General features: G+C 34.9%; 4 protein-coding genes and 2 pseudogenes across 7 annotated transcripts; 4 read left to right on the top strand and 2 right to left on the bottom strand.

The window, feature by feature from the left end:
* The first annotated feature begins 98 nt into the window (after window positions 1–98).
* Window positions 99–6112, top strand: LOC106416196 (annotated as a pseudogene).
* Window positions 6113–6278: 166 nt separating this feature from the next.
* Window positions 6279–9214, top strand: LOC106416194 (integrin-linked protein kinase 1). Of its 2 annotated transcripts, XM_013857035.3 has the most exons (11): window positions 6279–6948; window positions 7210–7284; window positions 7384–7488; window positions 7588–7673; window positions 7781–7901; window positions 7979–8121; window positions 8215–8336; window positions 8427–8512; window positions 8588–8712; window positions 8805–8936; window positions 9020–9214. In XM_013857035.3, exons 1-11 carry the CDS (start codon window positions 6508–6510, stop codon window positions 9024–9026), a joined length of 1443 nt encoding a protein of 480 aa, XP_013712489.1. In that variant the 5' UTR covers window positions 6279–6507; the 3' UTR covers window positions 9027–9214. The 2 variants fall into 2 exon arrangements, with proteins under 2 accessions (XP_013712489.1, XP_013712490.1); XM_013857036.3 differs by lacking the exon at window positions 9020–9214 and having other exon boundaries at window positions 8805–8940.
* Window positions 9215–11489: 2275 nt separating this feature from the next.
* Window positions 11490–15350, top strand: LOC106368430 (mitochondrial proton/calcium exchanger protein-like). Of its 3 annotated transcripts, none has more exons than XM_013808389.3 (15): window positions 11490–11640; window positions 11743–12364; window positions 12449–12761; window positions 12833–12979; window positions 13067–13155; window positions 13236–13328; window positions 13413–13539; window positions 13627–13691; window positions 13768–13939; window positions 14025–14219; window positions 14315–14362; window positions 14456–14602; window positions 14679–14761; window positions 14854–14969; window positions 15057–15350. In XM_013808389.3, exons 2-15 carry the CDS (start codon window positions 11814–11816, stop codon window positions 15143–15145), a joined length of 2235 nt encoding a protein of 744 aa, XP_013663843.2. In that variant the 5' UTR covers window positions 11490–11640; window positions 11743–11813; the 3' UTR covers window positions 15146–15350. The 3 variants fall into 3 exon arrangements, with proteins under 3 accessions (XP_013663843.2, XP_048620789.1, XP_048620790.1); XM_048764832.1 differs by having other exon boundaries at window positions 11513–11640; window positions 11769–12364; XM_048764833.1 differs by lacking the exon at window positions 11490–11640 and adding an exon at window positions 11696–11713 and having other exon boundaries at window positions 11750–12364.
* Window positions 15351–16675: 1325 nt separating this feature from the next.
* On the top strand, window positions 16676–17322 carry LOC125592020 (annotated as a pseudogene).
* A 341-nt stretch (window positions 17323–17663) lies between these two features.
* Window positions 17664–20150, bottom strand: LOC106365084 (mitogen-activated protein kinase homolog NTF4-like). The gene is made up of 4 exons (XM_048764831.1): window positions 19761–20150; window positions 18813–18942; window positions 18585–18722; window positions 17664–18505 (listed from the first exon to the last, which is right to left on the bottom strand). The coding sequence occupies exons 1-4, from the start codon at window positions 19970–19972 to the stop codon at window positions 18107–18109; spliced, it is 879 nt and encodes a 292-aa protein (XP_048620788.1). The 5' UTR covers window positions 19973–20150; the 3' UTR covers window positions 17664–18106.
* Window positions 20151–22456: 2306 nt separating this feature from the next.
* LOC106368434 (mitogen-activated protein kinase homolog MMK1) lies at window positions 22457–25264 on the bottom strand. The gene is made up of 6 exons (XM_048764830.1): window positions 25053–25264; window positions 23913–24042; window positions 23685–23822; window positions 23288–23614; window positions 22814–22994; window positions 22457–22721 (listed from the first exon to the last, which is right to left on the bottom strand). The coding sequence occupies exons 1-6, from the start codon at window positions 25262–25264 to the stop codon at window positions 22513–22515; spliced, it is 1197 nt and encodes a 398-aa protein (XP_048620787.1). The 3' UTR covers window positions 22457–22512.
* Window positions 25265–25349: the final 85 nt, after the last annotated feature.

Here is a 25349-nt window from a genome sequence, read left to right as displayed (position 1 = left end):
AAAATAAGAGAGAGTCACTACACACATACCACCAAATCATATAATTACAATATAAGGACAATGGCACACCTTGTCTAAACCACTCACTATTTATCATATAATAATAAGAAATAGAAAGTCTAAGAGACGATATTTTCGCTTCAAAACCTGCAAAAAAATTCTTTGAAAAATATCAACAATCTCAATCATGTTATACTAAAAGTTCAAAAGATCGAATCATGTTTCTTCACACGTTTAGATCATGCAAGCAAGGTTAGTGTTTTCGATTTCTTTATTGTTTTAATAGATTATATCATTTGTGCCAAAAGAAGTTTGATCTTAGATATATATAGAAGTCTTGTAACCCTTTACACGAGAGAACCAGGTCCTTGGACTTTATCATTTTGTACTGAATTTCTATAAATGTATCTTATTCCATGTTTATTAGCTTCGAAACTTATCCCTTACATATTATTTGAGAAGCATTGCAACATTTTTTTGTAGCCACGTGTCATCACTTTAGAATCATTAGAGAAATAGGTTGGTCCATCTAAATATATAATAAGCTTTTTATTAAACCACAATAAATACAATATTAATGTGCTTCATTATTTCCTTAAATAAGATTACGGAATTGCCTAATGTGGCTAAAGTATATATGACAATTAATGATTTTGAATAATAAAGATTTGATAAAAATAAGTGTGTATTATAATTATATTTGTTTAATTTTAAGCTATTAAAATAATTATACAATCATAGTAACCATATAATAAAAATTTTAAAAATTATTTATATATTATATTTTGAATTTTTAAAAACGAGTATAAATTACTAAAACTGTTAAAAATTTCACATTCAAATTTTGTGATCTACGATTTAAAACTTTTGTTATGACATGATACAAATAATTAAAAAATTTATAAGTTGAAAGTCTCATTTAATAAGTATCAAAAATAAAAGATATATAAATCTATGTATCATTTTTAATTAAACTATATGCCATATAAAAATACATAAATATCTTAATTTTTAAATTTACTTTGAACATTTTTTGATAAAGATTTTGAAAAAATATTGACGACTTAATTTTTTAAAATGTTATAAATTACGTAAACAATTAATCCCACAGTGAAAATTTTGTTATCACTAATTTAGACTTTTTGCTATAACAGATACAAATGATAAAAAAAAAATATGAGCAAAAAACATCATCCAATAAATATTAATATTAAAATATACCATATGTATGTTACTATCATTTAAATTTAATTATACATCATATCAAATAGAAAAAATATTTTTTCGATTTATAAAATTTATTTATATGTCCGCACTAATTTAATTATATAAGTAGTAGATAATGACTTTTTAATTATTCAATATATATTTATTATTTCATAATATGTTATAAACATATAATATATAAAATAATTTATATATATAATGTTCATTCCGCGCAAGGCGCGGGTCTTAACCTAGTTGTTATACTATATGTGGTATATCTGTTTAAGAAAAATCCTTTATGTTGTTTATCTTTTACTTATTCCGTTTCAGTTAAGATGTTATATACAGAAAAGTTCATTAAGATAGATGTTTTGTACTTTCCAATACAAGATTTTTGTATTTTCTCCCTATTAGTTAGAGTTAAATTAAGGGCTGAAACAATTAGTATTGAAACAATTTGAACAAAAAAAATTAAGGAAACAATTAGTATATTTGATTATAAAATAAATGTATTTCTAAGTTCTACAGAAACTTATTAATATCTTAAAACCAGTGTTTTGAAAATCGGAATGGACCGTTCGGTCGAACCGGTAAGACTGTGATTCGTTGAAAAGGCCGAATCTGGTTCAATTTAAAACCTGGATTTAAGAAAAACCGGTGAAACCGGCGATCCGGGTCAATTTCAAAATCCTATTCCAAAAAATTAACACATAATTAATGTATTTTCAATTGTTAAAAATTAATGTTTCAGATATTAGACTATCTCTATTGAATTGATTTTCCTATTTAATTCTATTTTTCAAGAAAAATGTAAAAAATAATTTATGTTCGCCTTCATTTACTATTCTCATTTTGTCATATTCATAAAATTTGAAACTTTAATTGTAAGAATAAATAAATATGATAATTTGAACGGTTATTTTATCAATTTCAGTTTACTTAGTACTTGTTTATTGTATATAGCTAAATTTATGCTTCTTTCTTTTATTTTGCTAGTTTATAAAAGAAAATAAGGAACATATCACATGTAGAACTATTTTTAAAGTCCATATAGTTTAAATATTTTATTATACATATATATATATATATAATTTTATAGACATAGAAAATTCGGTTTGACTTGTTGAATTGGTCCGGTTTTAAAAACATTGCTTACAACATTATGAGCCATAACTTTTTATCTACTTCTTACTTCTTAGTCAATGCAATCTATATAAAATAAATTATTGTTGATTCAAATAATTACATGAACTCGTAACATAATTACTTTACTTGCATTTATTTTTTAATATTCGCATACGCCCCTTAGTTTATGCAACATATCTCCAAAAAAAAGTTGATCAACAGTCTAAACATATGATAACTCATTTCTAATATTTATTTTTTGAAACTTCTCTTCAAATTGAAAGTCATGAGAAACAAAGAAAACAGGCCTAGCCAAGGTCTTACATTTCTAATATTACTACTACAAAGTCTTACTTTTTTTTTTCTGAAAAAATGTTAAATTTATTCAAACAAAACACCTTTTTTACAATGAATTAATGTGACATTGGCACTGAAGTTTTAGACTTTATAAAAAAGACACTACAAAAACCTAATCGACCTTTATCTGGTAGCTAACCAGGTACCCATAGCTCCATCATAAGAATGGTGCCCAAACTGTATCATTTTTGCGGTTGAGATCGAAGTTTCACCATGATTCTAATTAATGATAATTCTTGAAGTTTCACAGCTTTTAGATAAGTGTATGTAGTGTTCTGGCAAGATTTTATATTAACCTAGTATTATAAAGAGAAAAAGACAAAAATAGCACTAAATCAAGTTTTTGTTCCCAAACTAGCACTCAATGTCAAAAGTCACAAAAATAGCACTTAATGTTTTATCAAAAGTCACAAACTTAGGGTTTAGAGTTAAAGGGTGGAGTATAGGATTTAGGATTTAGGGTTTAGGGTTTAGGGTTTAGAGTTTAGGGTTTAGGGTTTAGAGTTTAGGGTTTAGGGTTTATGGTTTAGAGTTGAAGGTTTAGGGTTTAGAGTTTAAGGTTTAGGGTTTAGAGTTGAAAATGAGGTTTTGGGGATAAGATTTCAAATTTTGAAAAATAAAAAAATTAAAAATTTTGGGGATAAAGTGCTATTTTGGTCATTTTAGTTTTGGAATGCTATTTTTGTGATATAAACTTATAAATGTGCTATTTAGGAGATTTGCCCTATTATAAATCCGTATGAATCAGTGAACCACTTAGTTTGACACGAATATTAAGGTCACGTGATCCATTTACCAGGTGTAACTAAAACTAGTGAGCTTAAACCACTCTAGCCAATTATCACAGGACAATGAATACAGGTTTTTTCTGATAAAACTATGAATGAATATAGGTTGATTAAGTTTTGAAGACTACATAGATCTGACGAAGGCAAGAAGGGCTTCTCGTTTACCATAAAAAAGGAGTGAAACTGAAGAAAATGGAGACTACCGTGAGGAACAAGCAAGTCATACTTAAGCATTACATAAATGGCTTCCCTGAAGAATCTGATCTAATGATAGTCACAGCTCCAGACACTATGGAACTTAAGGTTAAGCCCGGATCATCGACAATTCTTGTGAAGAATCTTTTCTTGTCTTGTGATCCTTACATGGGTACTTTCATGAGAGAACCAGACTCCGGATCATCAGAGGTTGCGGTGGAAACTTTATCACTTTTGGATGCTTTCATCCCTGGGAAGGTAACAACATTACACACACAAACAAACACATGGCCTCAGTTAGCAATTGTTGTCAATGCTTTTGTGCAGCCCATAGCTGGAGTTGGAGTATCTGAGGTGATAGATTCTGATGATCCATGTTTTGCAAAAGGAGATTTTGTTTGGGGATTCGTTGATTGGGAAGAGTATAGTACTATTAACTCTTTTGGTAGATTCAAAATCGATATCAGTATCAATGTTCCTCTCTCTTACTACACTGGAATACTAAGTGAGTATATCCTCTTTTCACTGGAATGCAAAAACTATAAAAGAGCATAATGTTTTTATACATTCAAAAATAGCACTAATTTATGTTTTTATAACAAAATTATCATACACAAAAAACTTTAAATAGTATTTATTAAAGATAAACAAATATATTTTATATTTGAGTTTAGTGATAATGGTTTAGGAGATGGGATGAGACTAGAGTTTGTAGGCTAAAGTAATTTAGTTGCTTTTTAAAATTTTTTTATTATTGGATATATTTTAGAATAAACTTAAAGAATGCTATTTTGGAGAGTTTCTATTTTGAAAACTATGTTTTTACATAACAGGTGTGACAGGCTTGACTGCTTATGCCGGTTTTTTTGAGATATGTTCGCCTGAAAAAGGAGAGACGGTCTTTGTCTCTGCGGCTGCTGGTGCGGTTGGTCAGCTCGTGGGTCAGTTTGCTAAGTTGATGGGATGTTATGTTGTTGGAAGTGCCGGAAGTAAGCAAAAGGTTAATTAGCCCTTTTTATTATCACACTTATCTATCAAGAGACTTTTAAATTTTTACTTTTTCTTACATTGTTTGGTTCCCTTAAAGGTCGATCTCTTGCTAAACAAATTTGGATTCGACGATGCATTTAATTACAAGGAAGAACCTGACCTTGATGCCGCTTTAAAGAGGTTTAGTCACTGGTCAAAGTATAATGCTGTTTCTTGAGTCATAGAATTACATTTCTTCTGTTTTTTCAGGTGTTTACCACAAGGTATTGACATATACTTTGAGAACGTGGGAGGCAAAATGCTTGACTCAGTGCTAATGAACATGAAAGTACATGGACGCATCGCTGTATGCGGTATGATATCTCAATACCATACTGAAACCGAAGAAGGTATACAAAATCTACCGGTTGTTGTCTACAAGAGGATCAAGATGCAAGGGTTTCTAGCTTTTGACTTCATTGACAGATTCCCTAAGTACTTGGAGTTTGTGCTTCCGTATATAAATGAAAGGAAGTTGGTATATGTTGAAGATATTGTTGAAGGACTAGAGAATGGTCCTGCTGCTCTTGTTGGACTCTTCCATGGACAAAACGTTGGGAAACAAGTTCTTAAGATTGCTTGATAGGGAGATACATAGTTTGGTTATTAAAAACGTTGTGTATAGCCATAAAAACACAAGCTAAGAGATTCATGTGGTTTGCTTTGGATATTGGTGCAAAGATAACAATAGGACTGCGAAATCTATAATGTGTTTCAGATTGAATTGGGTTCAATTTAACATTGTAAACTTTAGAGTTCAGTTCGAATGTTATCGAAAGTTTTAAGGGGTTAATTGTAAACTATTTTTATACATCCATGGGCTATTTGAAATTCAAATGAAGCCTAGCCCACTATAAAAGGCCCAATCTAGTAAACTAGGCCTAAGGCTTTAGCAAATCAAAAAGGGGGAAAAGATAAACCCTAAATTCGATTCCTCCGACGCACACTTCAGAGCACCATCGATCGATTCGAGTAGCAATGGGGATTCTATCGTGGTTCACCGGAAGCCCTAAACCCTCGCAGCCCGAGACGACGAAGACGGAGATTATCCAAACGCCGGCTCCTGGGATGAACGGAGCCATCGAAGTTCCTCGTCCCGATCGCGCGACGGTTTTCGAGTTCGGCTCCGTAGCGGCTACAGGAGACAGAGTCACACTCGCTGGATACTGCCCTGTCTCCGAAGATCTCGAACCTTGCCGCTGGGAGATTCTCCCCGCCGACGGGAAAGACGCGCCGCAGTTTCGCGTCGTCTTCTGAAGGAAGAATCCAAGCTCCGTCTCTTCAACAGAGTGAGGGTTTCTAGAAGATGTAATTTGTTAATCTCGAAATTGTATTGGTTTGGTTATGTCAATGTACCAATTTAAACCGAACAAGCTGTGACCTGATAAGATATTATTAAATTGGTTATATCATTTTCGGATTCCACCTCCAGGTTGTATTTCCCATATTAAAATAAGCTTCTCTCCCGCTTAGTTAATTTGCTTATTTTAAAAAATTTAATCATCTAAATTTGTAGTTGTGAACAAGAACGATTGATTTAAAAATGAGATAATTAGTGACTATCCGTGTTTTACTGCTCCTAATGACAAACGAAACCTTTTAATCCCATTGACGATCCTCGATTAAAAAAGGATATTAAGAAAACCTGAAAAAGACAGAGAAGAAGTAGACATCACGTTCGTTTTGTCTGAAACCTTTATCGTCTTCTTCAACGCAAGTTTGACGAAATTTCCTGAAAATGCAACGATGGTTTGTCTGATCCTTAACTGATCCGGGAGATAAGAAAGAAGATTCAACATCGCCAATCATGGAGAACGTAGCCGAGCAATTGAAGCGCGGGATATCGAGGCAATCCTCGACGGGATCAGTGCGACGAGGAACGCTAAGCCGACAATTCACGCGCCAATCCTCTCTCGATCCGCGGCGCAACAACATGAGGTTCAGCTTCGGCCGCCAGTCTTCGCTCGATCCGATCAGACGCAGCCCCGAATCCTTGAGCTCCTGCCAGCCGCAGATGATGTCTGTACCTGAGAATCTCGATTCCACGATGCAGCTTCTCTTTATGGCGAGCAAAGGCGACGTTGACGGCGTCGAGGAGCTGCTCGATGAAGGAGTCGATGTGAATAGCATCGATCTCGATGGACGTACGGCTCTTCACATTGCTTCTTGCGAAGGTCATTACGACGTCGTCAGGGTTCTTCTTAGCCGGAGAGCTAACATCGATGCTCGTGACCGTTGGGGTAGTACGGTCTGTTCTTCTCCTTCTTCACAGTCTGGTCTTTTGGTTCCGTTTTGTCTGCTTTGAGAGTCATATTAAACCGAAATTGTATTTCATTCGACTCGGTTCTGTTTTGGATTTTGTTGTTTAGCGAATTTAAGTTTTGAATTGATTTCCGGTTCGGTTCAGTTCTAGTTACGGTTTGTACGGATGTATATAAACGAACCGAGTTGGTTTATAAATCCTTCTTTGGTTTGGTATTGGCTAAACCGGAATGATCATATGGTGCAGGCGGCTGTTGATGCCAAGTATTATGGGAACGTTGAAGTGTTTAATCTCTTGAAAACACGAGGAGCTAAACCTCCGGTATGCTATTTAACTAAAAGCTTTATGTGGTATCTCTCTTTCTCTTGGTGTTCTTTTACTTCATCTTCAACATTTGTTTATTCTAAATTAAACTTTTAGAAAACTAGAAAGACTCCAATGACAGTGGGCAATCCAAAAGAAGTACCTGAGTATGAACTTAATCCACTCGAGCTTCAAGTCCGAAAAGCCGATGGCATCTCAAAGGTTTTGTTCATTCTCTTAATCTCTCAAGAACTGAGATCTTTTATCTCTTAATTAAAACATCTCTTATTCTGATGTATTTATTGTTTACTTAATCTGTAGGGAACCTATCAAGTTGCTAAGTGGAATGGCACGCGAGTCTCGGTAAAAATATCCGATAAAGATAGTTATTCAGATCCGGAACGAGTGTAATGCATTCTTTTCCTTCTTGCTATGTGTCTTTAAGTTGTTTGATAACAAGAAATCATTTCTAATATATATTTTCTCTTTCTGGTTATTTTTTTTATACAAGCAGAAATGCCTTCAATCATGAATTAACTGTGCTAGCTAAAGCTAGGCATCCAAATATTGTTCAATTTGTTGGAGCTGTCACTCAAAATCTACCAATGATGATTGTAGTTGAGCATAATCCAAAGGTAAGCATAGTTGTTTCTTTCCTTCATTTCATGTATGCACATGGAATCACAATTGTAGTAATGTTGTTAATTTTCAGGGTGATCTAAGTGAATATCTTCAAAAGAAAGGTCGCCTTTCTCCTTCAAAAGCTCTGAGATTTGCTCTAGATATTGCCAGAGGCATGAACTATCTTCATGAATGTAAACCAGACCCGGTCATCCACTGCGATTTAAGGCCAAAGTAAGACAAAAGCCGAGAGAACGTTAGATAACAACAACAACAAAAAAAAAAACAGTTTGGATAATATTTTAAAAGTTTTCTGTAAGGTGTCAGAAATATTTTGCTGGATAGAGGTGGACAATTGAAGATCTCTGGATTTGGTTTGATAAAGTTGTCCAAGGTTTCAGAAGATAATGTCAAAGTAGTGAACCACGAAGCTCATATCGATAAATCAAGTAAGAAACAATGCTTCATTTTTTTCATTTCTCTGTTAGAGACATTGTTCTTGAAAGTTCTCGTGCTTATTATTACCTTTTGAACTGCAGATTGCTACATAGCTCCAGAACTTTACAAAAACATAATCTTCGACAAAAGTGTTGATGTTCATTCGTTTGGTGTCATTTTATATGAGGTAGTAACACACAAAACTTTCATCTTATTGATAGTTATAAAAGATATCTGAACCTTTGGTGCTTTATATGTGAAGATGACTGAGGGAGTATCGATTTTTCATCCTAAATCCCCTGAAGAGGTTGCAGAGTCGATATGTATGGAAGGAAGGAGACCAACAATCAAGACAAAGTCCAAGGGTTACCCTTCAGAATTGAAAGAGTAACCATCTCAAAATCTTGTTGATGTTTAAAAGCATTTTTTAGATGTTATGAGACATTAAAAACTCAAGAATCTTGCTGATTATCTCTCAGGTTGATTGAGGAATGTTGGCATCCAGATACAAGTGTGAGGCCAATATTTTCTGAGATTATTATTCGACTCGACAACATAGTTGCAAACTGCTCTAAGCAGGGTTGGTGGAAAGACACATTTAAGTTTCCCTGGTAATTAAAACAACTTTGATCTGAATGAATAATTTTATTGTTAAACCAAAGGTTAATGTACATCAATGTTTCTTCTTTTGCAGGAAATAAAAGGAAACGGCTGAATCAACCAACCTGGAGAATGGAGATGAAAGAAAAAAACAAGATGAGAGTGAACTTTTACAGAAACTTAATTCACAGTTTTCACTCTCTTTGTATAATTAAACTTAACATCGCTAGTCTGTTTTAAATATTTTCATGTTTTGTTTGTTTCATATCATAAATATTTTTTTGGTTTATTTTTTGTATATACTAGAGGGGTGTACGCGCTTCGCGCGAAATATTATTTTACTGTTGTTAATCATGACTTTATTGATGATATAATTACGTCTGTTAAGAATATTTGGTTTTTTATTTGTGTTATATAGTAGTAGGTGGTAGGTTAATATATTTTATGTTTGTTTTCTCACTAATGTATTGTTGTGTGTACTTGTTAGTGGTGCAATGAGTCTATGATATAAAGCATATTGTATTTTTTTCATATTTTTGAACATTATTCTTTTAAGATGTTTTTTCCTCTCTCTATATTTTGACATTTAGTTGTCACCATCTATGTATTTCGTTTATCTTTCCAGCGTACAGTGCTTCTCACCATCACCGAAAAAGACTCATCTCCGTGCTTGTTCTTCCTCGCATTCTTTCCCTGTGTGATTATCTAATATTTGTTGTAGATCTTGTTTATGAGTTCCCACTTGTGCGGTTGTTTCTCACGGTTTTGTAGGCTGTTCCGGTTAATATTGAGTTTTCTTTTTTTTCTTCTTAGATTTAAGCTGATGTTAGAGACTGCATATCCATGGATTGAGTCAGAGTTTATTCATCTTTGATATTGTCTTCTTTGTCGTTGGCTTTCCGTCGGTAGTCTATGCTCGTCTTAGGTTTCAAGATTTGGTTTTTGGTGATCAGACTTTTATGCTCTCTTTCATAACTCAAAGACGGCTTCACAGTTTGCCGATTTCGTTTTGTCTTTCTTTTCCTATATGCTCTCTCATCTCGTTGCAGCTTTCATCGCTGCTCGCATCTCTGGTGTCTCTCAGTTTCGCCATGTTTGCCACTCTAAGTTTGGATAATGCTTTATTTTTCGTGTATGCTTTGTGAGTTTGGAAGGTTATTTCTGGTCTCAAGCTTGGACTCTATTTTCTCGGTGATTGGCTTCCGTTCTCCCTCCTTCAGGTTGTTTTTCTTCTTCTTCTGTTTCCCTTGGTATAGGCGTGCAGAATTAGTTTTGGAGCTTTGGTCCCTTTTATCAAGAACGTTGTGGCTCTTCGCTGGCATGGATGCCTTGTATGTGCTTTTTTAGTTTGTGAGGTGTTTCTCACCTCTTAGTTGGTAGTTGTGCTTTCGGTACTTTAGGCATATGTATTCATACTTCGTGGTGGTTTTGGCCTTCTGGTGATTATTCTTTCTCCAACCCTCTTTTTTGATTCTTTGCGTTGGTGCTTGATCGTGCTCTTTTGTGTTCGGGGATTAATTTATCTCAGATTTTTATCTTCCTATCATTTTCTAACCTCTATCTGTTCTGGCCAAAACACTATATAGTAAGGTAAAGTAAGTTAGTCTTTGTTTTTGATCTCTTTTCAACTCCGGACCTTTATTGTGTTAGTGTTATTATGACATTTTATTTTTCTCTGTGATTCAAGAGATTTTATGTTTAAATAATGTGTTTTGCTTTAGTTTTTTCTTATTAGTTTGGTTAATTTATGATTTTTAATTGTAAAATAAATATATAATTTGTAACTAAAATAATAGAAAATAGTAAAATTTTATGTTATTTTAGTTGTCAATAAATTAAATATTAAAATATATTTGTATTACTTTATTTATCTTTAATTTTAGTGATAAAAATAGATTATCAAACTTCATATGATGATGGTTAGTGCGAGAATGATTAAATAACAAAAATTCTCAGTTCAACACTACCTATCAAATTAAATCATATTCAAACTAATAGAAATGTCTGTCTTTTTGTCTTTTTTATTTATTAATTTATCATAAATATATGATTTTTTATTTAAGTTACATGAATAATTTTTTGATTAACAAAGTAGTGAATTTTCAAAGGAAAGGGAAGAGGACACGTGGCAGCAAACCCCCCTACCACTTGTCGGAAGAAGGGAAGAAGTCTACTTTATATATAAAGATTATGAGCAACAGCAACACACACATACACATCATTTGTTCATATCAAAATTAAAAGCAACTTGTAAAATTCTAGATGAGATTCATAATTTTCTGCCAAAACAAATAGAAGTGTTCAACTTAAAATTCATTATCAAATCCAACAAGTTTGTATAATCAAAATGACTATAACATTTGTAAAGAACTTTTTTTTTTGTTTGGTGAAGAAGTGAGAGTTTTAAAATTATTTACTATTTTAACCATCTAATTATCAACAACAATCTCATGCGTCATTGCCCTTGGGGATCAAGTATTACCTCTGGATGTGGATTCGTCCACGTGGTCACGATAAAAAAAAATCGTGGAACCCACACATATAATCCAACGGTGTGGATTCAAGCCGACATGTCTAAAAAGAGGTCTATTTATTTCTTGTCCAAAATAAAACCCTTCGCTCTCACGCCGCATTTCTAAAACCTCTCCAATTTCTCCGGCGGTTCTCTCTCACCGGAAAATCAGATTACTTCATCTTCAGATTCATCTGTAATCTGTAAGTGATATTCTTCGTCTTCTCTGTTCATATCTTCTTAGAACTCCTCATAGTACTCGAATCACTGATAAAGGTCTGTTCTTTTTTTTTTGGTTTGCTAAGATAAAAGGTCTGTTCTTTTCTGGGAGATGTACACCTGATTCCTCTGTTGACGAAAAGGGTATCTATAAAAAATGGCTTCAAGAGCGATTATTAGGAGAAAGAGTCAAATTTATGATTACTTGAGTGTCTATGCTCGTTCAGCTCAGAGCTTTCAATCTCAGACGGTTAATTCGCATCCTTATCACTCTCTTACCAACCATCCTCCCATGGAAGCTAACCGTGTTACCAAAGACAAGTCCTTTACAGGAGGATATGGTCTCCTGTTACGTTCTAGATTCCATGGTTCTCCTCACTTGTCGACCATTGGTTTTGGAAGTTTAGAAACTGTTCCGTCTCTGGGGATGAGGTACATGAGCGTATCTATTCGTAATGCTGCTACTACAGCTGCGGCTAAGAAGCCTGAAGAAGAGGATAAGAAAGATGGTGGGGTGGCTATGAACAGGAAAGAAGCATCTCCTGAGGAATGTGACCAAGCTGTTGAGAGTCTAAGCAGTGTTAAAGCCAAGGCGAAGGCTAAACGTCTACAAGAATCCAAAAAGGTTGCTAGATCGATTGTGCAGAGGACATGGGCGTTTGTTCTCGCGATTGGTCCTGCGTTAAGAGCTGTTGCCTCCATGAGCAGGTTTTGAGCTTTTTCTTTTGTTGACATTGTGTGTGTTGTTCTTATTGTGTACTGTTCTGAAGTTTTTGTTTTTTTCTTCTACAGGGCGGATTGGGCTAAAAAGCTTACTCACTGGAAACATGAGTTTGTATCAACGCTGAAACATTATTGGCTGGGGACTAAGCTTCTCTGGGCTGACACTAGAATCAGTTCAAGGTTGCTGCTCAAGCTGGCTGGTGGGAAGAGTCTCTCTAGAAGAGAAAGGCAGCAGCTTACTCGAACAACAGCTGATATCTTTAGATTAGTGCCGTTTGCTGTGTTTATTCTCGTGCCGTTTATGGAGTTTCTGCTGCCGGTTTTCTTGAAGCTCTTCCCTAATATGTTGCCCTCAACTTTCCAGGACAAGATGAAAGAAGAGGTATGTTTGTAGGCTTTGCACGTTTGTTTTATTACCCTTTTTTTCATGTTGCTCTTTTTGTTAATGTGCAGGAAGCATTGAAAAGGAAGTTACTTGCTAGGATAGAGTACGCAAAGTTTCTTCAGGAGACGGCTAAAGAGATGGCTAAGGAAGTTAAGCATTCAAGAACTGGTGAAGCTAAGCAAACCGCTGAAGACCTTGTTGAGTTTCTAGACAAGGCAAGTCATTGATTGTGTGTTGAGAACTCAGATACTTCTCTTTCTTTCGGTTTCTGAATTTGAGTTTCTTAAAAACTTGCCTTGCAGGTTCGAAAAGGTCGACTAGTCCAAAACGATGAGATTTTAGGCTTTGCAAAGCTTTTCAACGATGAGCTTACTTTGGATAACATCAGCAGGTTTGTTGCTCCTCTTTCTTTTGAATCTCAGAGATGTGTTGTGTGTAACATGTTATGACCTCTTTGTATTCAATTTACAGGCCTCGCTTGGTTAGCATGTGCAGAATCATGGGTATTAGCCCATATGGAACAGATTCTTATCTGCGATACATGCTCAGGAAAAGACTGAGGAGGTAAAGATGCTTCCCACGTCTCATTGTTATTGGACTTTTTAACTTTGCTTTGATGTTTAATCTTTACTCCTTTTCAAAATGCAGCATTAAGGAAGATGATAAACTGATTAGAGCTGAGGGTGTGGATTCCCTTTCAGAAGCTGAGCTACGCGAAGATTGCAGGGAACGTGGAATGCTGGGGACGCTTACAGTTGAAGAGATGAGGCAACAGGTTTATTAGTCACTTGTTTATCAAACTCCATAGGGAAAAATATAATGTTGCAGAGTTAATTTTTTTAGTATCGAAACGTTCTTGCAGCTTCGTGACTGGATGGACTTGTCACTTAATCACTCTGTCCCTTCGTCTTTACTGATCCTTTCTAGGTAGGTTCCAGAACTCCTTTTCTCATTATATTGTGTTTTATTGCGAATATGTTTCTGATAGGAGTTTTGTGTTCAGGGCATTCACGGTTGCCGGGAGAGTTGAGGCAGATGCTGTTCGTGCAACTCTTTCTTCTCTTCCTGACGAGGTTGTGGATACTGTTGGTGTTACTTCTCTGCCGTCTGAAGACCCTCTATCTGAGCGGCTAAGGAAACTAGAGTACCTTGAGATGCAAGACGAACTGATCAAGGTCTGATAATAAACCATTGATTGTATTGTATTATACTCAAGTCAGAGAACTCAGTCTTATATGTTTTACATTGATGTATATGTAGAAAGAGGAAGAGAAAGAAGAAGAGGAGCTTACAAGGATTAAGGACGTTAAAGGTGGTGAAGAGGATAAGGCGCTGCAAGAGATGACCATACCAACTGCCAGAGAAGCACAAGAACAGGCCAGAGCTAGAGTTCTCGAACAGCAAGATGATCTTTGCAAACTTAGCCGTGCACTGGGCATTTTGGCATCTGCTTCTGTAAGTAAAAATGATTAGTTTTCAGCAATGAACATATGCATAGGCAACTTTATCCTGATACCTATTTGAGACTGTTTGGTTTTTGATATGAACAGTCAGTATGTAGAGAGCGCGAAGAGTTCCTGCGGCTGGTCAAGAAAGAGGTAACAATGTCCACAAATAAACATTAGCTTGTAGTTTGCTTGATTAGCATTTTGTGTCGTAGATGGAAAGTCATTGCTCTTTTGTTTCTCCAGGTGGAGTTCTATAACACAATGGTGGAGAGAGAAGATGTTGATGGTGAAAAAGCTGCAATGAAAGCATACAAAGCAGCTAGAGAAGATGGTGACCAAGGTGATGAAGTTGCTGAATCAGACGAGGTTTCCTCTGCTCTAATGGAAAAGGTAAATTGACTTTAAAAAAACGTTTTTGCTTGTGTGTCAGAGGCTCAGAGCTAACTCTTCAAGTATAATTTTTAAGGTTGATGGTCTGATTCAAAACCTGGAGAAGGAGATTGATGATGTGGATATCAAAATTGGCAAAGGATGGCAGCTTCTTGACAGGTATACAGACATTATATGTCATCCACGTTTCTTTCTTTTATGACACTAAGATTCTAAAATTATAACGTTTTGGATGTGCACACACCACACAGGGATAGAGATGGAAAGGTCACACCTGATGAAGTTGCAGCTGCTGCGATGTACCTGAAGGACACACTTGCTAATGAAGGCCTTCAGCAACTAATCAGTAGCCTCTCCAAAGATAAAGGTAAAGACTCCTACCCTTGTTGAGCTCTTAATATCTCTGAAGTTAGATATGTTAACTGATCTTTGTAATGAATGTGGTTTTTAACAGAGGGAAGAATTATGGTGGAAGACATTGTAAGGTTGGGGAGGTTGGGAAGTAAGCCGGAAGAAAATGCAACAGAAGAAGAATCAAATTGAAAGAAAGAGTACTCTGATTTTTGAAAACCAGACGAGACACTACTACTCTTAGCTGTTGTAATAAAGTTAGCTTTTTAATACCGAGAGAAACTCTACTTCATATTTTGTTGCTTAGACATAAGCAAGTTACATAATAGAAGGCGTGTGAGACATTTTGCTAGGTTAAAACAAAAACAAACTAAGTTTATTTTAAGAGCTTTTACTTCTTCTCTTTGCATTCTTCCTCAAACTGGTTTAATCACAAATCAGCCTTCTTCTACTTGGCAAATAAATGAGGTCTGCTGTTAACATGCTTATCACAAAAATTCATTAATGGAAGACAAAAATCTTTGATACATGGCAATTGTCAAGTGCAGCATGAGTTGTTTACAAAAAAAAAAAAGGTCGAAGAAGGTGGCATCTTGATGAATCAGGAAGGGTCTAAGCTCCGTCCGCCAAAGGTCTGTTCACTGTGCTGATGCAAAGAACTGCACCAAAAGAAAACACCGAAAATTTGTATTCATACACAGCCGAACGTAGAAGAAGAATGCAAGAAGGGAGATTTTGGTTACCATTGTTACCACGGATAAAGGCATCACCGTATTTGTTCTTGAGCTGGCCGTTAACATACTCCTCTGTCTGCCCCATTGCTATGTTCATATACCCATCAAGACAAGCAAGAATGCCTGTGTAATAGAACAAGAACCAATTCGTGATGAAGAACTCAATATAATAAGCTTGTAAGGACCTAGACAAAAACTGACCAGGTGCAACAAGAGAAACAAGTCAAGAAATGAGTAAGTCTCTAATATGTAGCAATCTAGACAAATATCTCTCTTACATGGCCGCAAGCCTCGATCAAAAAACCATAGCACAAAGATCTGAATAGCACAAAATTCTCCTAGTCAAGTGTGGCTTCATAGCAGAGGCACATGAATAAAAGGGGATCATAGAATGAGAAATGAAAAGAGAGAGGATACAATCAGCCAAATTGGTAACTGTGATCCAACTATAGGGTTTGCCTTTGACAAGTTTATAAACCAAAAAAGGTCTCACTGCTATATCAATCAATGTATCCCTCCCTCTCTAAAAAATCCACAGATAGGCTTTTGCAACAACAGCTTGTTCGGAATAGAAAAGAGAATGTTATCTCATGAAAAAAACTATTGGCAATCTTCGTAAGAAAATGTAATGAAAAATTATTGGCAATCTTAGTAACATTGGTTCCAATTAACATGGCAAAAAAAAGAACAAGACCACTTTTTAACGGAAAGTGCAGCAGAGACAGACAGACAGACAACTAGAGAATCAAAGGCAGAGAGAGAGAGAAAGAGCATGACCTCGATAAAATCAACACCGGAGTTTGAGCTTGACAACAACGGGTCTGCCACGGATGGATTTGAGGAAATCAGCAGGTGTCTTTGTGTATTACTATAGAAATTGCTTTTCTTTCTTCCCTAGTCTTACATCTGACGTTTTTGAAGTCACTCTAGCATCTTTTTAACAGTTCCATCATTATCTGTATTGTGATTATGAAACGTATGAAAAAAAATGAATAACATTGTATCTTTTTTTTCTTTACATGACATCTTTAGGAAGAAGAAATGAAAAAAAAAGGGAGAACTTGAAGCAGACACCGATAAACTGATGCGTGAGTATAGAGCTCAGCTGGATGCTGAAAGGGCCTTGAAACTCTCCAAGGGAAGGAACTATTCTAGTGACAAGTCCCGGAAAGGTTATATCTTCAACTTTACTTCACGCAGAATATCTAAACTTTCTTCATTGAGCAAGTTATTAACTGTTGTTCTCCAATGGCTCAATGATCTCACAGATAAGAAAGACAGAGATTCGTCAAAGAAGAAGAAAAGCAAAAAGAGAAAGGTGCTTATAAATCTATAGACAACACATAATGACATTTTTAAATATTAGATGGTGTCATGTTTTATTAGCTTCTGTTAACATTTGATCATGTCGTCTTGTGTTATGAGTTTGCAGCATTATTCTTCCTCAGAGTCGTCATCTAGTAGCGATGAAGACGAATCAAGAAGATCAAGATCAAGTTCTAAAAGATCAAAGAAGGAGAATAAGCACAAGTCCAGCAGAGACAAACGTCTCTAGCAGAAGTAAAGACGAAACCGATGGCCCTGTGCCACTCTCTAGATTCTTTGGCAATTTGAAGAGTTGATTGTTTTCTTCCTTGTTGCAATGTTATATTTTTTTACAACATCTCATGTATTATTAATTATTTGTTGAATTGAGAGTTGCAGTAATGCCCACATAATCAATCAGTTTTTCTATTTTAGTTTTAGTTTATTTGCCTAAAATGTAATTTGACAATATCAAAAAGAACTTTTAATGCAGAAATCTAGCGGAAAATCTTAGTACATGAAGAAAAAAAAAACTTCTGAGGGAATCTCTGTCTTGGCTCTAATTAAGCCTCAAAGAGAAAACTGAAAAAGACAAATGATAAGAGTTGAGAAGACAATGATGACTGTTTTATGAGTTGCTTGCAAGCCAAGTCACTGTTCCTTCTCAACTGTTGCTGGTTCAGGGTTGAAAGCTAGGAAATCATGATTAAAAGCTAGGGCTTCATCGTAGATCAGCTCCTTAATCTGCTCCACTGTGAGTGGATGTTCCTCAGAATCGAAGTCAATGAGATTCGTGCACACTGGTTCACAGCTAATGTAGTTGTGCATCGTTTGGATATATGGATCAGCAAGTGCATCCTCAACTGCCAAAAGGACAAAACAAATGGCAATGAGACTTCAAATAAAACTGCAAAGAGAGACATAAATATATACTAACCTGAGATTCTCTTTCTAGGATCAAACTTGAGCATCTTCTCCAACAACGAAACAGCTGAGAAAGACACCTCTCGGAACTTTACAAAGAAAGATTGGCGATCAAAACGAGGAAGCGTCCTTAAGTATTGCTTAGCACTTTCATTCAAAGATCCAATGTCATCTTCTGTTGGAGAGCCTATCAACTGCAAAAAAAAAGTGCAACGGTTATTATGTTCGAACAAAAGGGTTTTAACTTACAAAAAATATTTACCTCCAGAATCAAACGAATCTGATTTTCACGATCACTTCCAGGGAAGAGGGGTGTGCGAGTCATCATCTGCAAGAATATACAGCCAACAGACCAAACATCTACAGCTGAGGTATAAGCAGAAGAGTTCAAGAGAAGCTCCGGTGCACGGTACCATCTTGTGCCAACATACTCAGTCATTGCGTCTGAAGCCACACGAGCATGCCCAAAATCACATATCTTTAATTCACCGTTCGCATTCAAAAGGATATTGCTCGGTTTTAAATCTCTATGTAACACATTGGCTGAATGAATGTACTTTAATCCACGCAGTAACTGATACATGAAATACTACAAAAAAAAAAATATATATACTTTCAGGGATTCTTTACACATATGATTTATATGTTTTAGGAAAAAAAAACAAAACCTGGTGATGATAGTCGGTTAGTTCTGGTTTGGAATTTATGACTTTATGAAGTTCAGTGTCCATCAATTCATAAGCAATGTAAACATTTTCAAAAGCATCTCTCTGAGGAGGTAATACTACGTCTTTGATTCCGACAATCTGTGGAAAATGGTAATACTTAAACATTAGCTTTTAATAATTTTTATTTAAAATATATTGACAAAGTAGTGATGAAATGATCAAACGAACGTTTTCATGCTGTAACTGACGAAGAAGCGTGATTTCACGGAGAGTTCTCATTGCAGTGCTTTGGTTTCTACATGCATGCGTGATTTTCTTTATTGCTACCTTCTCATTGGTCTCTGAGTTTATAGCCGACCTGTTCAAAACAGTACAATAATAATAACTAGATTAGTGTGAGCAAAACATAAGATCACTAATAGTGTTTCTCTTTTCGATTGTTTTTACTATTCACAATATGAAGCATTATTTTAGATTTTTATAAATTTCATGAATAATTTCGCTACATACATATGGGCTGTGATTTTCGGTATTGAGGAGGTTCGGGTAAAACAAATATAAAGAAATTGTATCCGTACGAGATTCAGTAGATTTCCGGTTAGGATCCTAGTCGGTTCCAACTTGTTCTAGTATAAAATTTCAAAACCGTATTAAAATTATATATTTATTATTAAATTTAATAATAATTATATATATTTATAATGTAAAATTAATTAATTAAGAACAAGTTGAACTGGTCTAGTACATTTTTAAATTTGCAATCTGTTATCAAATCTCTTGATGTTTAATTATATGTTTTTCAACACAGATTTTGATTTTAAACGGGTACTTGATCGGTTCTAGATAAGACTTGGAACCAAACCGATATCTACGGATATTCATGGCAGTACTAATAATCGTTGGATAAATAGGCTCTATCCAAAACCGATTTTAATCGATCGATATCGGTCAGATCTAGTTCAAGTATTTGGATCACGTCTTACATCCCATGCCTAACTTATATGATGCACTACGTGTTGAAAAGTTCGATAATTTTTCATAAAGGAAGAAAATTCTACAACCACTTACACAAAGACTAGGGGTTAAGTTAAGGGATGACATATTCAGAATTTAAACTTCATTAAAAGAAATCTTATAGACAAAAGCAGATAAAACAAATCTTAAAAATGTAATTACCAAACGATGCCCGAAGCACCGCTGCCAAGAAGCATGAACAGTGGCTTATACTTTGCCGTGACTTCGAAGATAGTGCCGGAAAGGTTGTATTGTATATACCTTCCGTCATGGCTGAGATTCATATAACTATTCTGAGGTGGGGGATGCGGCTGAAGGTCGGTAGTAGCTCCAGCGTCAGTTTTCCCCGGCTCAGCATCGTTAGGTGGTTCCATGACTGCTCAAATTTTTTACTGGTATTTGTTTTGTTTTGGTTGGTTAATAGTCCAAGAGAATGAAGCATATATTGTGATTGTGTGACTATGGATTGTTAACTTTTTAACTCATGAGGACCCAATTGTTTTTGATAAATTTTTATATTTTGAAAAGTAATTTCTTAATTTGTGGAGATAATGCTGTCCATACAATTTTATTTACAAATTATGAACCTTGTTTTAGACTGATAAGATACACATGTATTTTACGGTCATTTAACTATTGATATAACCACGTGTACGGTGTAAAATGAATTTTAAATTTAGAAATTTATAATTTAAAGAATCTTCATTTATAGGAACAAATCTTTCAATATGTTTCATACAAATGTTTCGAACTCCGGATTATTTCGGTTCAGTATCGGTATTTTTAGATCATATTAAAATAGACATGAAACTGAATATTGATATACTTATTGAAGTTGTAAATATTTATTTCTAGACATTTTTATCAAGATATGTAATTGAATACTAATTCAGATCATATTGGGTTTTCAATTTTCGTCTGAGTAATTTAAAATTTTGGGTTATCCATCTGAACTCGGTTAAAAATAATTCGGGTTCGGATATAGTTTATATCATCCTAAAAATATATTCAAAATATTTTTTATATCTTGGATCTGATATAAATTTGAACTTTTGGGTTTGGGTTCGATTTGGATCTGGTGTTCTAGATTTTTCTACCAAACCTACTCAAAGGAATAAATGAATTGTTCACTAATATTTTGAAAAACACTATTACTTTAAATCCCAAGTTTTCTTTAATCTTGTTTGAAGCTTCCTCCAACAAGGCAGTGGAAAAGCTCGAAAGCTTGTCTCCAGCTATAACTCCTGTTTAGTGTATTGTAGACAAGCAGTGTCAATGAAGTGCGCTATTGATAGCTTTAGAAGCATAGTAAGATGACCAGGTTCTTGGGTTGAAAGATAGGGTCCATTGTAACATTTCAAAACTAATGTGGCGAATATCGATGTTTTCAACAATTTCTACTCTTTTCGTAAATAAATTACACATTATACACGTGTCACGATACACTTGTTTTATTTCCGTGGGGTGCGTTACACCCGATCTTCTTCTTGTTTTGCCTATGTATGACTTGGGTGAAAACCTTTGCATCTGATGATCGTCTCTGCAACTCCATATTGTTTTCTCAGTGATCTTAAGAAAACTCTGAACGGTTCCATAGTGATCCTTTGAGTTCAGATGGATATGCATCCACCAGGTAGATTCCTATTCTCATTCTGTTTCTTATCGAAAAATGGAATTTTTAGGTGTTTGAGCATCGTTTGATTGGCTAATAATAACTTGTCTTGTTGTAATGAATGGTCAGAAGACATCTATAGTCGTTGTAACACTAGACTCTGGCGAAGTCTAACATCATATCAAGCCTCTTCTTCTCCAGACTGACACTCAAGTTATCTATATCGAACCCACCACTGGTATCCTGCGTTACAATGGGAATGGCATTGCTGCTCGTTTGGCTAGTCTCAAGCACAAGGTATTCAGCTTTCTTCTTTCTAACACTTTCTTGAGGTTTATATCTTCTGATAATCCTTTTTATATGTTAAATTGACCATTTGATGATGCTAAGTGTGTTCATAAGCTTTAAAATCCTCATTTCCCTCCCTAATTGTTCGCTTTCACCCACAGATTCACACACTCTTTGTTACACAAGTAGCGTTTCTTTCTTCCCTCTTACATTTATATCTATGCTGCTGACCTTTTGAAGTAACTCTAGCATCTTACTTTGCATAACCGTGGTCAAGCTCATTCTTTTTTCAACATTTTTCATTATCTTCAATATCATCATTATGTGACCTTTTGCAGCTTCTCTGTATTGTGATTATGAAACAAATGAAATCAAGCATGCAAAAGAAGGAGTTAGTCAAATCTCCCTCAATCAGATATACTCAAATTGTCCTAATTAGAAGATATTAGCTGTGTTCGTTTCATCATTGCTGAACGCAGCGGCAGCGGCAAAGAAATGCACTTTGACGGAGACAAAAAAACAACAAAAACGAAAGTTATAATAGTCGCTGATGGTTATCGGAGATACCAAAAAAAAAACGCCAGCCATTAATTTCAGCGTTCTTTTTACTCATTATTAATGGCCGCTGCGACTGAAAACGAGTTAGAGATGTTTCACCGGTGTCGTGCATTATCCTGATAAAAGACTTAATTTTTTATCGCAGCCGCTAGATGTAGCGATCATGAAACAAGCATCTCATGTATTAGTACTTGTTGGATTGAGAGTTGCAGTAATGCCCACATAATCATTCAGTTTTCTATTTTATTTTTAGTTTATTTGCTTAAAATGTATTTTGACAATATTAAAAAGAGCTCTTATTGGAGGAATATAGCAGAAAATCTTAGTACATGAAAAAATCTTCTGAGAGATTCCCTGTCTTGGCTATAAGCCTCAGAAAGAAAACTGAAAAAAGGACAAATGATAGAGTTGAGAAGACACAATGATGACTGTTTTATGAGTTGCTTTCAAGCCAAGTCATTGGTCTTTTTCAACTGTTGCTGGTTCAGGGTTGAAAGCTAGGGGTTCAGGGTTGAAAGCTAGGGCTTCATGGTAGATCAACTCCTTAATCTGCTCCGCTGTGACTGGATGTTCCTCTAAATCAAAGTCAAAGAGCTTCGTGCACACTGGTTCATTGTTAATGTTGTGCATCGTTTTGAAATATGGATCAGCAAGTGCATCCTCAACTGCAAATAGGGTCCCAAAAATAATGGCAATGATCAGATTCACAAATAAAACTGCAAAGAGGCTAAGGAGAGAGACAGAAACGTATACTAACCTGAGATTCTCTTTCTAGGGTCAAACTTGAGCATCTTCTCCAACAACAGAACAGCTAAGAAAGGAACGTCTGGGAACTTTACAAAGAAAGACTGGCGATCAAACCAAGGAAGCATCTTTAAGCATTGCTTACCACTTTCATTCAACGATCCAATGTCATCCTCTGTTGGAGAGCCTAAGAACTGCAAAACAAAGTGCAAAAAGGTATGTTCCATGGACAAAAAAGCAGGTTTCGGCAATATATCCGTAAATATTGATTTGATTCGTTATCCGATTTGATCTACAACCAATCCGGATATCCGTAACTATACGAAACAAAGCAAATACTTATATGCAATATCTATTAGAAAAAATCAAATCACAAATACTACTATTTTTAAAAACGGATAATCTGATCCGATCTGTTTAAAACTCGGATATTCGAATTTGTGTCCAGCCCTAACAAAAAAGTGTTTTAACTTAAAACTTTATTTACCTCTAGAATCGAACGAAGCTGATCAGAACGATCTCTTCCAGGGAAGAGCGGTGTGCGAGTCATCATCTCCAAGAAAATACAGCCAACAGACCAAACATCTATAGCTGAGGTATAAGCAGAAGAGCTCAAGAGACGCTCTGGTGCACGGTACCATTTTGTGCCAACATACTGAGTCATTGCGTCTGAAGCAACACGAGAAAGCCCGAAATCACAGATCTTTAATTCACTGTTCGCATTCAAGAGGATATTGCCCGGTTTTAAATCTCTATGTAACACATTGGCTGAATGAATGTATTTTAATCCACGCAGGAGTTGATACATGTAAAACTCCAAAAAAAAAAAAGAACACTTAAAAGGCTTCTTTACACATGATTTATATGCTTTGGAAAAAACAAACCTGGTGATGATATTTGGTTAGTTCTTGATTGGACTTTATGAGTTTATCAAGGTCAGTGTCCATCAATTCATAAGCAATGTAAACATCTTCAAAAGCATCTCTCTGAGGAGGCAACACTATGTCTTTGATTCCTACAATCTGTGTAAAATGGTACTAATTAAATATTAGCTTTTAATGATTTTTCAAAGAAAAATATATAAAAATTAATGATGAAATAACCAAACAAACGTTTTCATGCTCTAAGTGACGAAGACGCTTGATTTCACGGAGAGTTCTCTTTGCAATGATTTGGTCTCTACATGCATGCATGATTTTCTTTATTGCTACCCTCTCATTGGTCTCCGAGTTTATACCGGAACTGGTAAAACACATTAAAAAATAAAGTTAGTGCGAGAAAAACATAAGATCACTAATAGTGTTTTTCTTTTCGATAGTTTTTAATTACTATTCCCAATTTGAATAAAGTTTTAGATTTTTACAAATTTCATGAATGATTTCGCTACATATATGGACTGTGATTTTCGGTATTTGAGGAGGTTCGGGATAAACGAATATAGAGAAATTGTATCCATACAAGATTCAATAGATTTTTGGTTCAGATCCGAGTCGGTTGGAACTAGTTCTATTATAAAATTTCAAAGCCGTATTAAAATTATATATATTTATTATTATTTAATAATAATGTTTAGATTTATAATTAGTGATAAAATACATGTGTAAATTTGCTTTCTCAATATGGTATCAAATCTCATGATGTGTTTTTTCAATATATTAATATATTTTTATTTTACACGGACACTCGATCGGTTCTAACTAAGAACTAGGACCAAATCGATATCTACGGATATTCATGACAATACTAATAATCGTTGAAAAAATACACTATTTGAAATCGATTTGAATCGGTCGATATGGGTCGGATCTAGTTCAAGTATTCGGATCAGGTCTTAAACTTCATGCTTAATATATTCTCTCTCCGTTCTCGAAAGTAAGATTTTTTAAGTTTATTCTTATTTCACAAAAAATAATATTTCTATATTTTTAATGTACTTTTGTATACTTTAAAAAAATACTAATTGAGAATATTTAAATTGATTAAATTTTATTGGTAGATAGTTCTTGGAAAGTGTATTGAAAAATAAATTGTAAATTAAATTGCAAACATTTATTATATTCTTAATAAATGTGAAAACTCTAGAAAATTTTACTTTCGGGAACGGAGAGAAGATGATGCAGTACATGTTGAAAAGTTCGATAATTTCTCATAAAGGACTAGCGGTTAAGGGATGGCTTATTCAGAATTTAAACTTCATTAAAATAATTCTTATAGACAAAAACAGATAAAACAAATGTTAAAAAGGTAATTACCAAACGATGCCACCACCACCTCTGCCAAGAAGCATGATCAGTGGTTTATACTTTGCCGTGACTTCGAAGATATTGCCGGAAAAGTTGTATTGTATATACCTTCCGTCATGGCTGATATTCATACAAATATTCTCAGGTGGCGGATGCGGCTGAAGGTCGGTAGTAGCTCCACCGTCAGTTTCCACCGGCTCAGCATCGTTAGGTGGTTTCATTACTGCTCAAAATTTGTTTTGTTTTGGTTGGTTAATAGTCTAAGAGAAGGAAGCATATATAGTGATTCTGTGAGTATGGATGGTT

The sequence above is a fragment of the Brassica napus genome, chromosome C8, assembly GCF_020379485.1.
Source record: "Brassica napus cultivar Da-Ae chromosome C8, Da-Ae, whole genome shotgun sequence".
Classification (NCBI taxonomy): domain Eukaryota; kingdom Viridiplantae; phylum Streptophyta; class Magnoliopsida; order Brassicales; family Brassicaceae; genus Brassica; species Brassica napus.
This window is presented reverse-complemented; position numbering and strand designations above follow the sequence as displayed.